The 16,239-nt window shown below is 47.0% G+C and overlaps 1 protein-coding gene and 1 long non-coding RNA gene across 7 annotated transcripts in view; one reads left to right on the top strand and one right to left on the bottom strand.

Moving 5' to 3' along the window:
- The window catches only part of PRKCE (protein kinase C epsilon), a 497,130-nt gene that overhangs the window by 35,430 nt on the left and 445,461 nt on the right, over positions 1-16,239 (bottom strand). For all 5 annotated transcript variants that reach the window (XR_006215687.1, XM_042981318.1, XM_007097856.3 and 2 more), the window contains exon 12: positions 3,282-3,420. Coding sequence is in view for 4 of the 5 variants with exons in the window: in XM_042981318.1 (XP_042837252.1) it covers positions 3,282-3,420 (139 nt within the window). In the remaining variant the exon portion in view is untranslated. The remainder of the gene's footprint in view (positions 1-3,281; positions 3,421-16,239) is intronic.
- LOC107181145 lies at positions 4,965-14,922 on the top strand. Of its 2 annotated transcripts, XR_001511948.2 has the most exons (4): positions 4,965-5,418; positions 9,517-9,709; positions 13,227-13,398; positions 14,841-14,922. It is a non-coding gene; the product is annotated as an uncharacterized LOC107181145 (long non-coding RNA). The 2 variants fall into 2 exon arrangements; XR_006215689.1 differs by lacking the exon at positions 4,965-5,418 and having other exon boundaries at positions 9,124-9,709.

Here is a 16,239-nt window from a genome sequence, read left to right as displayed (position 1 = left end):
AGAAAGCTTTCTCATATTCCCCTAGCTTTCCTCTTATCTTCTGACATCCTAAGACCCTTTCCTGTCCCTAAGATCTTTAGGCACTTTCCATATACTACCGTGATTTTGGTTATTTTTTCATGGTCAATTGTTCCCTCTGGGCGTCTCTAAGGCACCAGGCATAAGGGTTCTAGCATGCTTCTGAGCAACGCCCCCCACCCCCGGCTCCCCCGCAACCAGGCCAATTGCAGCACTCGGGACACTGGCTGCCACATGTGCCCCAGTGTGTGTCTCACCGGGTGTGCTTCCTTCTCTCTTGGGTTCAGGGGGCTTGGGGTGCCAGGGTGGCCACCCTCCAGCCTCCAGGAGGTGGAAGATCTGGGTTCAGTGCCTCCACAGGGTGGTGGGGAGGTGACCTCCAGGTGGCCCATGTGTGCTCAGCCTGGACGGCTCTGCAGAAACCACAGAGCGGCCCTGCCCACCCTTCCCCAGGCCCACTCCAGAGCCTTCCGTTTTGGGGAGGCATCTTTTGTAAAATTCCTTTCGGGCTTGGCCCTAATTTTATGCTTTCTCACCAGCTTGTCAACAATGGAGAGGTGAGAAGGGCAAGGCTTCACACACCACGGGAGGGCACCTGGTATGGTGGCTACCCCCTTGAATTGGTCAGAGCCCGGGTAGAAGAGAAGGGCAGGCATTGGGTCTAATGGCGCCAGTCATACCCAGGGCTGGCTGCCATTTCCTGGGGAGCACGCGCTGGGCATGGGAAATGGAGAGGGGGTGCAGTGAGGGCTAGCCCAGGTCGCATGGTGGGAAGAGAAGCCTTGGGGAAGAGCTAGCACCAGATGAGCTAGCGCCTCATTAGGTGTCTCTGGTTTCAGGGTTAACCCAGGCGCCTCACAACCCCTCCCTGTTTGAATAGAGGCTTATGGTTTCTCAAGCATTTCCATGCTCTAATCTCATTAGATTCTTATAACACCTTGATGAGGTAGGTAGGGTGGGAATTGTTATTCCTATTTGAAAGATGAGGAAGCTGGGGGGTTGAAAACATTTTGTGACTTGGTCAAGGTCCCATGGGGGCATCAGTGGTCAAGTCTAGCCTGGAAACTCAACTCTCAGGACTGTGCTTTTCCCACACTGCACGTGCCAGCAACAGTGATGATGGTGACGGAGCTACTACGTATTGTCCCAGTGCTCACTGTGGGCCAGGCACCAGGCTAAATGCTTTAGAGGCATAATTTCATCTAATCTCCCCCATAGCCCTTGATAAAAGTAGCAGTGTCTCTATCAGTTGTAATTTGCCTACAGGAAGACCAGGGATTGCTTTTGGCATTGCACACATAGTGGAGATTCTGCACTGCGGACATAAAGATGGAATGGGAAGGAACAGTGTCTGCGCCTCCTTATAGACCGAGAGATCAGCCCTATTCATTGTGACTCTCATCAATGGACTGCCTTTCATGAAGGTTGTGTGGGCGTTTTGTTCATCATAAAGTGAATGTTTGCCTTGGGCTGGGTCCTTAACTACTATGCTGGCCTGTTAACCCTTTGTCTCTGGCATCAGCTTACAGAGGAATTGGAACCAAGTATTCTGATGATAAGAAATGAATGAGGAAGATGGTAAAAAAGAAGGTCCCAATTGAGAGCCCTCACTTTTGCTGATTTCTCCTCAAAGATTAAATTCCTAGTGTTCCTACTAAGGAAGATATTTTGAAATCTCTCCTTTCAGATCTCTTAGAAGATAAAGGTCCTAAGGGAATTCAACTCTTACATCCTCACATCTCTCCTCAGGCCCCCCATGTCTTGTCCGGTCTGTGAAAAGTCTCTTCACTGACCTTCCCTCACTCTCTGTCTTCTGAGCTATATTGCTGTTGCCTATCTACGTCCTGGGACAGGTGTGAGAAACCTGGACACCCTCCAATGGAAAACTCTTAGTGGGTCTATAGAGCCTACAGGAAAAAGACCACTTTCCTTGATCCTTTTTCCTAATTTTATCTATTACCATAAATAGCTATACTATTTTCCTTTTCTGGACAAGGCCAAGAATAGTCTCATCCCTTCAACTGTGTTCATGGTGGAGTGTCACAAGTTCAAATGCATTTATTCATTCAACGAACCATGACTAAAAGCCTGATCTGTGGGCTGGTTCCTGGACTCAGATTAGAAACACAGCCTCTGCCCTAAAGGATTCAGAGCCCAGGGATACTGAACCTCCTGTACTGCCCTGCCCCCACCCCAATCTTCCTTGTTGTTTTCGGGAATGCTTCCCACTCCCTACCACCAAAGGAAATCCTGCTGATTCTTGACAACTTAGTTTATCTACCAGGTGCTCCAAGAAGACTCCCCTTATCCCTGAGGATACCATCTTGTCTCTCATATCTATTTATTCTGCTTAATTAGTTGTTTACTTATCTGCCACTGCCTCTGGACCAGAAGTTCTTTTAGGAGAGTGATGAGTGTTTAGCCAATTCTTTATCCCCACTTTGCTTTGTGTCTAGCAGGTGCTCAAACAATGCCACTGAAAGGAAATGAAATCTGAATGGGCTAACACCTACCCACCACGGGCAGTGCTTAATGGGGATTGGTATTTCCTTCCCATCTTACATGTGTCAGAACCCTCAAGTCCATTTTTATTAAGCATCTGTGATATACTTTGTCCTAAATTGGAATCATGTCACACTAGGTATCACTCAACCTAGGTAAGATTGATTTGGAGAAATCCGAAGCAAATACTTGATGAGGAACAAAACATCCAGACAACTTTACAAAAGGCAGCCCATCAGTAGGGCTCCCAGTGGACATCTCTGATCTATATGTATCAGATATACATAGAGCTTTCCTCTTCCTGCTTGACCCTGTGCACCTGCTATGCAGAATCGCCACACCACTAGGAAGGGCAAATAATTCTTGGTTTTACTGTAGGTGCGTTACAGCCAATGAAGAAGCTAACTGCTGCCTTTATCGATGGTGCTCCTTTATTCCGGTTATTAAGAAGTGAAAACAATGATAGAAGTCTACAAAGTTCTCTTAGTCTTACTTTCATTGGTAGTTCTGGACTGAGAGGGAAGGACCTGCCCAGGTTTGGGGAATGGCCTGTTCACAGTTTGCCCAGTATCTCTCTTATCACCGTCAACTTCCTTACGGAGAAATCAGCAAACCTTCTACCTTTCCTTTTCTCCCTTCTCCCTCAGAATCTATCCTAGTTTTCTAGAACCTTCCCCCAGCACCAGTAAGTGACCCCAGTGCATGGGAATGGATCCCTGCCTCTGCTCTGGTGGAAGAAGGTGATTAGCACATGGTCTTACCTCGGGTGCGATGTAGTCAGGAGTTCCACAGAATGTGGTGGTTGTGACGCCGTTCAGAATCCCCTCCTTGCACATCCCAAAGTCAGCTAGCTTGCAGTGACCTTCTGCATCCAGAAGGATGTTGTCCAGTTTCAAATCCCTGCAAGAGGGGTCAGAACCACATGATTAGTGCTTCAGCCACCCCAATATGGTCTTCTTGAGTTGGAGAGATGTGGCCATCTCAGGGAAATCTGCGATAAAAAGGAAAGCCTTTGAGGAGGCTTGACCTGCTGGCAACCAACCTCTGTCCAGGGTTCTTGCCCAAGTTGAGCAACCCCTAAAGGTGCCTCCATTGTCCCCAACATGATAGGGGAGCTCCTAATATCTCAAGACTACTGTGGTTTAATAAAATCAGCAGCTATTTATTGAAGCCCTACTATGTGCTGCAATTCAAATTATTTAGACCTTGATATGAGAGAGAGAAGCAACTTATCCCCCTTCCTTCATGGGTTAACCATAGGGATCAGTTGGAGGGACAAGACTAATGCATAGTAACATCAATGACTCAGATAAAACCACAGAAGGATCAGACGCTACTTTACAGGACACCGACTATGTGAGCTATTGTGTTTCATGGGGAAGACCACTGACAGCAGCTGCAGGCTGGGAGAGCTTCAGAAAAAAAAGGACTCTCAAGAGAAGCTTGGAGAGATGGTTAGGTTTGGAAAGGGCACAAAAAGAAAAGGTGGGAGGGAAGGGAAAGCCAACACAGCAGGTGTAAAAGGCAGTGAAAGGACCAGAGAATTGGGCTCCAGTGAATGGCGGGGCAAGACAGGCAGATTGAAACCAACCCCAAAGAGCCTAGAATGCAAGAGGGGTTTGAAATTCCTGCTGAGGACAATGAGAGACCTGCCTGCATGAGCATGATCTATTTGTAAGGTCTGTCTTCTCTGGGCAAGCAGGCAGAGGGGGGAAAGGTTCTGGGGACAGGAGGGAAGACACACTGGTGGCAACGACCAGGGCCTACAGAGACCAGGTGGTTCCTTGCAGTGAGTGAGGGCCACAAAGGGTGGGTGGGGGCCTGCTGGCCTCAGTCAGTGTAGCTCTCTTGCATCCTGCTTTACAGTTTGGGGTTCTACATAAGATCCTGTATAAAATCTGAAGTTCTGGATAAGAATTCCCCTACCAACCAAATCTGCAAACCCCAACCCTGTCCCGTAGAAGAACCCAGACTGTCAGATGGAGGTCCTCACCCTGGACCTCCCTCAGCATCCACTCTGGAATGGGGCCAGGGTCTTACAAAGAAGGCCCATTGCCCCGCACACAGAGCAAGAGGCGCCTTTCTCACAAGTCTGCTGGCGTCTGGATTTGAACTTCAGCCATCATCAGAGATCTGGGCCTGAGTGCAAAGGTGGGGCAGGAAACATTTCAGGGCCTGCCTGCTTTGCACCCACAGCCCTGTTTCCGCTTACAGCTGGGACTTCTTGAGAAAAGAGAAAGCTCATAAAATATGCTGTTCTAAGCAGATGCTTGTGAACTACAGAAAGAACAGGGAGCCCAACCAAGCCACGCCACTGGGACTGGGCTCCTCGACCTTCTACCCTGGCCACTGTGTGTGGTCAGGGCTCAGCTCTGGCTGGGGTGGGAGGGAAGGGAAAAGAACACTGACTTGGGCACAGGAAGCCTGGGTTTTAATCCCTCTTGTGGCATGGCCCTGGTGAATTCACCTTGTGGGTCTGTTATCTGGTCTATCAAATTGGGATGACACTTTCCTGCTTGTCTAAAGGGTTGAGATAGTTTGTGTAGAAGTAGCAGGCCTTTATACCGTTACACCCACTTCCTTCACAAGGAAACTGAGTTGGAGGGGAGTGGGTGTTCTGTCTGCCCATCTGAAAATGTTGGCATCGTCAAGAGGTGAACCTATGTGCCCTACTGAGTTACAGCCCCTTGCTGCTCCCTAATCTAGTGTTGCCTTGTCAAGGCCCACACGCACGCACCATGGTCACCATGGCAACACTCACAATTGTAGCAGCAATAAACAAACATGTGGAAAGCACCTCTGTGGTCTACAAACCACATTCATGTTCTGAACAAGGGTTCAGAAGAACATGCTTTGCTATTATCGTGGCAGCGGTAAGCAAGTGGAAGCTGGAAAGAGGTAGGTGATTTCTGGAAGGTGACGAGGGGGTTGATGTAACTAGGACTTGAACTGGGTCCTCTGCTCTAAAATCTGGTGTTCTTGCCTCTGTGTACTACACTCCTCTACTTCCTGCCTTCCTGTTGGTGGTCTTCTTCCAATGCCAGCCACCAGCCCCAATTTAGAAAGGCCCCACCTGCTCCCTCTCAAGCCCTCTCTTTTAAAGCCTTGTCATTGGAAGGGTGCACTCTGCTTTGTACGAATGGAGGAGATTCGGAAGATTCCAAGCCAGCCTGAACTTTGCCCTTCTAAAAATTCAACTCTGCACTTCCTTCTGCTCAGGATTCCTACTCAGGACAAGAGAAGGTGGAATGTCTTTCTTCTCCCTCTTCTGCTCTCTGCCTGTCCTAGCCCTGGCCCAGGTACACACTGTCCCCCTGCTCCTTGCCTTCTCTTCTCCCCGAGGGAAGAAGCCACCCCATGCTGAAGGCCCAGGGGGACCACGAGGGCCGAGTATGTTCTGTAGGCAGTCCACGGGCAGCTGTCCCCTCTGCTGTGGGGAAGGGAGGCCCCAGGCTAAAGCACATCTTCACACTGTCCCACCGCTGATGCCAGAAATCCTGCCACTACTCACCTCTTCAAATTTCCCCTCTGCTGTGTGTGTTTCTCTAGCGCTCTGCCTCCCCACATGAAACCATGTCTCATGGAAGAGATGGTGACTTAAGTTCCTTTCCTCTGTGACAGGGGAGACTGGCGCAGCTGGAAAGTCCCCTGGGGACCAGAGATGCCACAATTAAAACTTTATTCTCCTGGGGGGTCTTCAGTCTCTTTAAAAAGAAAACTACCCACACTGCTGGGACTAAGCCTGCCTGGTGCTAGGCTCTCAGTGAGTTCTGAGTGGGGTTTCAGTGGATGGCACAGCCAGGGCCATGTTTTGCTCAGGCAGAGGAAAAGGGAGAGAACGCCCTTCCCTACAAGGGCATAGGGGCCCAGGGGCCTTCACGGAAGGTGGCGTCCCTGGAATCCTGCTTGCTGAATGGCTGGCTGAGGGTGGTGGCCCCTCTTGGTTCTCCCTCCCTCCTCCTGGGCCGCACTGCTGCCCCAAGACCCCCCGCCCCCCCCCTCCACTTTCTACTTGCCGTTCCGGCCCCAGGATCTCCTCACCTGCTGGCTTTTAGTGCTGCCTGTTCTGAGGGGTCTCTAAAGCTTCCCTGGGAAGGAGATCAGAACAATGGTTTCTCAGCCTTGCTGGCTCTGAGGCCCAGCTCGCAGGGCAGGGTGAGTGGGCTCTTCTCCTTCCTAGGTGTTCCCCAGGCGCTCAGGTCAGGGGCCGGGCACATAGTGGGTTCTCATCGAACTTGTTGACTGATAGCTTTGCAAAGAGGGATTTCTGACTAGATATTAACCCCCATCAGTCCTCAAATATAAGGGCAGGGTACATTTGAGGACTGGGGACATTTTTAAAGGAATGGGGTCATTTTTTTTTAATAGTGGAAAAAAAATACAGCAAAATCCTTTCCCCTATATATGAATCAATATGACTAGCTTTTACTTATTAAATTAATAGTTTCAACATTTTAAATAGACAATGCCTTCATATGTTCTAAAACCCAAAGGGCATACATAACAATAAAAATTCTCCCTACTGCATCTGTTCTCCAGACACATTTTCCCCCTACAGGCAACTGCATTAAAAAAAATGTTTAGGGGCACCTGGGTGGCTCAGTTGGTTAAGCATCCAACTTCGGCTCAGGTCATGGTCTCGTGGTTTGTGGGTTCGAGCCCTGCGTCAGGCTCTGTGCTGACAGCTTAGAGCCTGGAGCCTGATTCGGATTCTGTGTCCACCTCCCTCTCTGCCCCTCCCCTGCTCATGCTCTGCCTCTGTCTCTCAAAAATAAATAAATGTTAAAAAATTTTTTTAAATGTTTATTTTTGAGAGTGAGCAAGGGAGGGGCAGAGAGAGAGAGAGAGAGAGAGAGAGAGAGAGAGAGAGAGAGAGAGAGAGACGGAGACAGAGGATCTGAAGCAGGCTCTGAGAGCACAGAGCTTGATGCAGGACTTGAACTTACAAACTGTTAGATCATGACCTGAGCCTAAGTCAGATGCTTTGACTGAGCCACCCAGGCGCCCCAGGCAACTGCATTTTATTCACGTCTTGTGTATCGTCTTGGTCACATTTTACGCATAAATAAGAACACTTCACGTCCCTCCTTTTAACTAATCACGACCTTACTACATGCACTGTTTTGCGCGTTACCTTTTCCGTTATATGTATTGGAGATCTGTCTTGGCACATAAAGAGGCTATTTTTTGTGGCTGTATAACACTCTACCATATTTATTGGGGAACGTTTAGCTTGCTTGCAATTATTGGGCTATTACAAACAATGCTGCTGTAAAGATGCTTATAAATATACGAAGGTAACCGTACATGCTTTCTAGAAAGGAAATCTCTGAGTCAGATAGAATGGGAATGTAGATTTTGATGGATGTTGCCAAGCTGCCCTCCTTAGAGGTTGAAGGATTTACACTTTTTTTTTTAAATGTTTATTTATTTTTGAGAGGGAGAGACAGACAGACGACAGAGTATGGGCAGGGGAGGGTGCCTGAGCTGTTAGCACAGAGCCTGACACTGGGCTCAAACCCATGAACCATGAGATCGTGACCTGAGATGAAGTTGGACACTTAACCAACTGAACCACCCAGGCACCCCAACGATTTACACTTCTGTCAGCAGTCCATGATAGTGCCTCCTTGCCAAATGGTACATTATTGAGTTTCTGGTAGTCTGACAGGTGAAAACAGTGAGTTTCTGGTAGTCTGATAGGTGAATACAGTATCTCAGTATATTCTTAAGTTTCTCTGTAAGTTTGAATATTTTTTCATACGTTTAAAAGATATCAGTATTTTTTTTTTTTCTGTGAACTGCTGTCGTTTTTATTTCATGGTGTTTGTTTCTCATTGGTTTTTTTTTTTTTTTTTTAAGGAGCTCTTTCTAGATTAGGAAGTGAACTTTGAGTGGCAGAGGAATTGCAAATTCTTCTCCCAGGTTAATTTTTGATATTGCTTATGGTGGTTTATTTTATGGTTTTTGGATTTTATGTCTTAATTTGAAAGGATTTACCCCTTTCAAAGTTAATAAAAGCATTTTCCCAAGATCCCCCTTTGTACTTTTCTGCTTTCATTTTATTAAAAAAAAAATGTTTTTTTAATGTTCATTTATTTTTGAGAGAGACAGACAGAATGCAAGTGGGTTGGGGCAGAAAGAGAGGGAGACACAGAATCCGAAGCAGGCTCCAGGCTCTGAGCTGTCAACACAGAGCCTGACGTGGGGCTCGAACTCACAGAGCTGTGAGATCATGACCTGAGCCGAAGTCGGATGCCCAACCGACTGAGCCACGCAGGCACCCCTGCTTTCATTTTATAAATAGAAGTCTTTTGACGTGTTTGGAATTTGGCCTGATAAAAGTACGAAGCAGAGATCCAACTTGGGTTCCAATCCCATATGTTGGATAGTTCATGGACTGAAACACCACCTTTTCAAATGCTGTTACTAGCTCTCCATAAGCATTTGGACTTATTTATGTACTCTTCATTTGATGATGTTGATCTATATCACACTTTTTAAATTACTGTGGGTTTATAAAACATTTTCACATCCAGTAGGGCTGATCCCCTTCTTTCTTAAAATTTCCTAGCTACTCTTGCTTGTTTATTTTTCCATATGAACTTTAGAATCATCTGTCTTGTTTTAAAAAAAATCCTTGTGATGTTTTTATTGGGAACATGTCTAAAGCTATAAATTAACTCAGAGAGAATTGATATTTTTATGATGTTGAGTCTTCCTATCCAATAATATTGTTTGTCTTCCGATTTGTTAAAGTCTAATGTCCTTGAGGGGCATTTGAAAGTTCTCTCTTATAGATCTTGTGCATTTCTTGTTGTATTTAATGGCAGCCTGCTGGTTGTCCCAATACCCCTTCTCATTTTCTTCCTCAGTAAGAGAACGTTGCTGCTATTGTTGTTGTTGTTGTTTGAGCCCTGCTCATAGTGATGTAGCTATAAATTGGGACTCAAAGCCTTCCTTAAAGCTGGGTGTGGTTATGTGACTTTGTTCTAGCCAATCAACTGTGTGAAGTCACAAAATGAAGAAGCTTACTCTTCTCTTTCCTTCCTCTCCCTACTGCCTGGATGAGGATATCATGCCTGGAGAATCAGCAGCCACCTTCGACCATGAAGAAAAGGACCAAAAGCCCCAGTAATGGTGACTGGACTTCCCATCTCCAGTTAGCATTCATATGAAAAAGAAACTTGTATCTTATTTAAAGCACTGTTGTCTGGGGTTTATATGATAATTACAGCAGAATCCACTTCTAAAGAATGCAAGTTGTTATTGTCTGTTTTAAATTCCAATTATACATGGGGTCTTTTCTTGAGGGTGCCTGGGTGGCTCCGTGGGTTGAGTGTCCAACTCAGGTCATTATCCCAGGGTTGTGGGATTGAGCCCCCTGTGGTGTGCTAGGCTGAGCATGAAGCCTGCTTGGAATTCTCTCTCTCCCTCTGTCCCTCCCCGTCCCCTCACTACCACTCATGCGTGCTCTCTCTCCAAAAAAACTTTTTTTTTATTAAAAAAATTTTTCCTATTATAAACAAGGTCTTTTCTTCCATCATATTATTTATCTGGTTGCATATGTATTTACTAGTTATTAATTTCTGCTTATCATTTTATGCCCTGCCACTACACTGAATGTTCTTTATTTAAAAAAATTTTTTTTATATTTTATTTATTTTTGATAGAGGGAGACAGAGAACAAGTGGAGGAAGAGGGAGAAGGAGACACAGAATCCGAAGTAGGCTCCAGGCTCTGAGCTGTCAGCACAGAGCCTGATGCAGGGCTCGAACCCACAAACTGCAAGATCATGACCTGAGCCGAAGTCGGATGCTCAACCAACTGAGCCACCCAGGTGCCCCAAATGTTCATTTTTGTAAAGGAGTTTTCCAGTTGATTCTCCTGGATTTTCCAAATCATCTGTCGTCGCTGATCATTTTTACTTCCTCCTTTTCAGTGTTTACATTTTTAGCTTACTTATTTTGCCTAATTGTGTTAGCTAGAACCTCAAGAACAATGCTAAATAACGATGGTGATAGTGAGCATATTTGGTAGTCTTTGATTTTAGGGTGGGGTCCCTCCCAGCACTTCCTCAGGCAGAATGCCTTTATCATAGCCCTTGTCACTTGGTACCTGACTGAAGGCGACTAGACCTCCATTAGACTGAGGACTTGTGAGAAATTCCATGGAAACTCCCTTTCTCTCCCAGCTTCCAGAGGTCCAAATGAGGTGTGGGGAAGAGGGTAAGGAACAGGGTGTACTGTGCCCCCCTCTAGTCCTGGGTTTCTCGTCCTTGGAGCTGGATTGACATTGGCAGCTGGATAATTCTTTGTTGCGGGGGGCTGTCTGGTGCATTGTAGGAAGTTCAGTAGCAACCCTGACCTCTGCATATTAGATGCTATTATCAACACACCCCCCTGCCCTGCCAAGTTCACAAGGCCCCAGATGGCTCTACACATTGTCACATATCCCCTACAGGACCTCTGGTGGACTGTTACTGCCCTAATCTAAGTCTTAAACAGTGATCAAAGCTCCAAGATGGTCTGGCCCAGATCATTAAGCCAAACAGGGATTTGACAGCAAAGCTATCAGGAAAGGGTACATCTGCCTGGAATGTCCTCTGCCATTTTATCCTGGGAGACAGGAAGCCTGACCACACCAGCCTTGTGGACATTTGATATACCATCAACCAATCTTTTTAAACGTCTTAGGAAATCGAGGCTTACCCACACGTGCATGGCTGGTAAGAGGAGGTGCTGGGCTTACGCCACACAACTACCCGTGACCAGCTTTCAGACCAAATGTAAGATCCATAAGCTGTAAATCTCTGTCTGCTGATGGGACTCCAAATTCCTTTGGCCTTATAAAGGTGGGCTTCATGGTGAGAAGGGAAATACAGAAGCCGAGAGGTCACAGCTCCTGACAGGGAAGGAGTGATTTAGGGGCAGGATGGTATAACCAAGGCTCCCTTGAGATAGGAGCACAGATCTCTTCCAGAAACTCAAAAGACAGTCAAGAAAATCTCAAATATCTTTGGGACTCAGTTTCCTTATCTGTAAAATCTGGGTAACAATTGCCATGATTAAATGATGTAACCCATGTGACAGTTCTAGCATAGTACCCAATACATGGTGGTTACTCCAGGAGTAACTAACTGTCTCTAAGAGTCTCCAGGGGTCTCCAACCATCATTTCTTAAAACACGCATGCCCTGTGAGGGCAGGTGAGTAGGTCCCGAAACTCTTTGAGAAGTACTTATTACTTCCTAGTGTGTATAAACCACAGAGATAGACTCTGTAGGGTGACAACTACAAAGTATATGTAACTATAACATACGGGGGAAGTGTCAAATAATACTTGAGAGATGGAAAGAGACTGAAACTTTTAGTCTAGTCCACTGAAAAAATCACGGATTCCTTTCCCCTGGGCCTGGGGAACGACACCTCACACGCACCGAGGGGAACACCAGTGCCCCAGGGGAGAAAGCAAAGGTGGAGGCCGTGGTTTAAGGAGTAGGGGGTAGAGCAGCACAGGTGTCACTAATCAGGATTGATGCGACAGCTTCCAGACCCTCAGCAACCTTCCCAGGCCCTTGGGGGTAGGCGCTCTGCACAGCCAGGGAGCAGCTGTGGTAGCAGCATGAATCTGTTCCTGTGCTTTGTGGCTCACTGTGTGCTATCACACACCTTATCTCTCTTTCTCCCAACAACAGCCCCAACTTGTAAAGAACATGGCGGCATAGCCCGGCTGGGGGTGGGGGTGGGGGGAGCACCAAGGCTCTTGAGGTGAGCAGGGACCTGAACAACAGAAGCTGGGTGGAGTCCAGCTTTCCTCCCGCTGTGCCTCAGCCATCTTATTTGAAAATCATCCTTTCCTACTTGTGAAATCGTATTTGCCCAACTTGGCAGATCCCCCAAGAATAAGGGCCAGAAAACTCTTCTGTAAACCACAAGCATTTAGCAAAGGGTTGGCACAAGTTGAGAACTTTCACACATAAGAAAAAAATTGAACAGGGGCACCTGGGGGCGGGGGGGTGGTGCTCAGTCAGTTAAGCATCCGACTCCTGGTTTTGGCTCTGGTCATGATCTCATGGTTTGTGGGATCGAGCCCCACATTGGGCTCTGTGCTGACAGTGCAGAGCCTGCTTGGATTCTCTCTGCTCCTCTCTCTCTGCCCCTCCCCCTGCTTGCTCTCTCTCAAAATAAATAAACTTAAGAAAAAAAAAAGAAAAGAAAAAGTTGAACTTTTTTTTTTTTTGCTTGACTTGAAAACTCACCCCAAAGGAAGAGACCCACATGCCCCCATCCTCATCAACCAGGCTCCATAAAATTTAATGCCTTCATTTCCCTGCTGCTACGCTCACTGGAATATTTCTCTGGCATGCTAATTCCACAAAGCTCAGGCCTGAATGCCACACATATGATAGCAAATTCTTCCATTTACTTGAAGATAAGAGATTAGAACGATTACTTCTCAGGATGCCAAATATTTCAATCACCAGAGAGCAGACCCCTCAGGGGAGATTATGAAGAAACTCTGCTTGTTTTTGGACAAATAGTGGAGACTAGCACATGATTGTGGTTAATCAGATGGGAATATAGGCCCTTCTGGCAGATGTCGCTAAACACCTTTGTAAATTTAACAACACATTTACAAGAAAGACAATTTTCCCCTCTGGGATAGCACACTCTCCTTGACACTGTGGCAAATGTTGGTGACCAGCTGATGTCCTTTCTCCTGGCTCCTTCTGTGGCAGCCACCCCGAAGCACACCCAGGAAAGCCAAATCACTCAAGCACCACACCGGGCCAGATGGCACTGCAAGCACGGAGCCTGTAAAACTGCCCTTCATGCCTCTCACCAAAGAGAAAAGCAGAATTTGCTGCAGAGTCGAGGTAAATGATTTAAAAATTCTCCACTGCTATGCTGATACCTGAGCTGAGAGTCAGTGGTAATGTTTCACTCCGGGCCAGCATGCTGGGAAATCTCTGAGTCTTTCCATAGGAAAAGCTCAATAATTTAGGACAAAACAATTAACTACATTTTTTCCCCCAAATGCTTTTGCCCAGGCTCAGCATTAAATCTTTAAATGCATTATCTCATTCAATCCTACCAATAGCCTAGGAATGTGGCAGGACTATTGTTATCTACATTTTCTTTTTATTTATTTATTTATTTATTTATTTATTTATTTATTTATTTATTTATTTATTTATTTGAAATTTATTGTCAAATTGGTTTCCATACAACACCCAGTGCTCACCCCAATTTTAAAGATGAGGAAGAAGGGTCTGAGGGGTTATTTACCTAGCCCTGGACACACAAGTGGGGAGCGACACAGTGGATTTGCCTGATATCAACTCCCATGCTCTGAATCACTTTGCTATGTTGTTTGGCGGGGCGGGGGGGTGGGGACAGTGTGGAACATTGTATTTATAGCTGTGCTGCTGTGGGATTGACAACACAGTTGTTGCTATTGGGGTGATGGTTGTTTCTGACTCATGGCAACATGGTTATAAGACGTAACTAATAAGCTAGACCATGCTGTTTTGACCAGCAGGCCTTCAGCTACTACGCTGACCTCTAGAAATCTGAGGGGTGAAACGGTACTCCTTTCATGGCCAAAATAAATAGCCTGGGGCTATACCTGGACATGAAGACTTGGAATTGAAGCACTGTAGAATAACTTATTTGACTGCATGATTGTCCAATTACTTTTTAAAATTTTTTTTAAGTTTATTTATTTTTGACAGAGACAGAGTGTGAGCATGAGCTGGGGAGGGGCAGAGAGAGAGGGAGACACGGAATCCGAAGCAGGCTCCAGGCTCCAAAGTGTCAGCACAGAGCCTGACGCGGGGCTCAAACTCACAAACTGTGAGATCATGACCTGGGCCAAATTCGGACGCTTAACCAACTGAGCCACCCAGGTGCCCCGTCCAATTACTTTTTTAAACCCACAGTCGTGAAAGCAAATTCTTTTTTTTTTTTTTTTTAACTATTATTTGAGAGGGGAGGGGAGGCAGAGGAAGGGAGAGAGAAGGAGAGGGAGAAGGAGAGGGAATCCTAAGCAGGCTCCATGCTCAGCATAGAGCCTGATGTGGGGCTCAGCCCAACGACCCTGGGATCATGACCTGAGCTGATATCAAGAGTCTGATGCTTAACCAACTGAGCCACCCAGGCATCTCATGAAAGCAAATTCTTAAGCTTGATACACTCACAGACAATATCCTGACTTCCACCGAAGGGAAATAAGTCTTGACTTGTGTCCCCAGCCAGTGGGATGGATCCCTCAGACCATCATGACACTTACCCCTGGCCCCCCCCTATTCCTCTCCAGGTCATCAATCAACCTGCACTGGGAAATGGCTATTTATGGGCTTTGGTGTACAGACTGGGTCCAAGGACAACGACAACCTCAAGCAAATCACTTCTCTGAGTTCACTGTCCTCAAATATGAGAAAAGACGGCTGGATGAGTCAATCCCCAAGGACCTTCTCGTCTGAGATCCTGGGAAGTGAAGGCAGCTGGAGCCCATGAAGTCTGAACTTGCAGTCCTGGCTGTTGCACACCAAATGTGTCCCTTTCCACTCTGGAGCAAATCTCTGCCAGCAGGCGTTTTTATAGAAAACGTAAATCAGACGACGCTCTCCTTCCACTTGCATTCTTTAGAGGCGCCCCACAAACATGCTTCCTGGCATAGTGTGCAAGGTGCTTTGGGGTCTCCACCAGCCTGGACTATCAGCCTCATCCCTCACTGTACTCCCTCATAATCCAAACCTGGGTCTGTGGGCCTTGGGTGCTTCCCAGGAGTGTGAGCCTGTCTCCTGCCTCAATGTCCTGGCTATAAGGATCTGCCTCCCACAATGGACACCCCATGGGGGTTGCTGAGATGTCCCCCAGTTGCCAGATGCTCTCTAGCTTCTCAATACACATCCTCCATCAAAGGATGAAAGAATCAGTGAGCAGGGAGGGACATTTGTGAATCATGGCCCCAGGCAGCCAGACGGCCCGAACAAAAGCTTTCAGATAATATATGGAACTATTAAAACATGTTATTATTAAAAATTGTTAAGGCCAAGGGCAAACCATCAGAGGCAGCTGATTGCATCCGTTCTCCCATTACATTCAGGAAGAACCCCTTCGCTAATGCATCAGCTTCCATGGCAGTCAGAGGGGAGCCCCAGACCCTCGCTCTGGCTCTGGCCCTCTCCTCCCTCTTTTGCCGCCACCTTCCCATCCATCCAGCCCCACAGGGGACTCCAACAGCACTTTCCTGCCTTGAGACCTTTGCCACATCGCCGTTCCATCTCCCTGGAGAACAGACTCTTCATCACTAGGGTCCCTGACTTGATCCCCGTTCCATAGGCCTCTCTCTGGCCACTGTGTCTAAAATGGCCTACCACCACTCGTCCCCCACTGACCCTGACCCTCATCTCTGTCACCTCAGCCATTCCCTTCGCTGCAACGACCACAACCTGTAATGATGTTGCTTGTTTGTTTCCTGGAGTAAATGGTTTTCCCCTGCATGAGCTCCATGAGAACCAGGGCGGTGTCTTTGTGTTCCCAGCATGGTCCCCAGAGCCTTGCCAAGTGAGCCTGCACTCACTGTTGGCTGAGCGTCTGGAGGAGCCGGATCTGTGTTAAGTCCACCTTGGTGAGGGTGTAGTTAATGGCATGATTTCAAACCCTAACGCACCCATTGCCTAGATGGCCCTACTGTGTAATGTTCCATTATG

The sequence above is a fragment of the Panthera tigris genome, chromosome A3 (assembly GCF_018350195.1).
Source record: "Panthera tigris isolate Pti1 chromosome A3, P.tigris_Pti1_mat1.1, whole genome shotgun sequence".
NCBI classification, from domain to species: Eukaryota; Metazoa; Chordata; class Mammalia; order Carnivora; family Felidae; genus Panthera; species Panthera tigris.
Note: the sequence above shows the minus strand (reverse complement) of the source record. Positions and strands in the feature narration are given on the sequence as shown.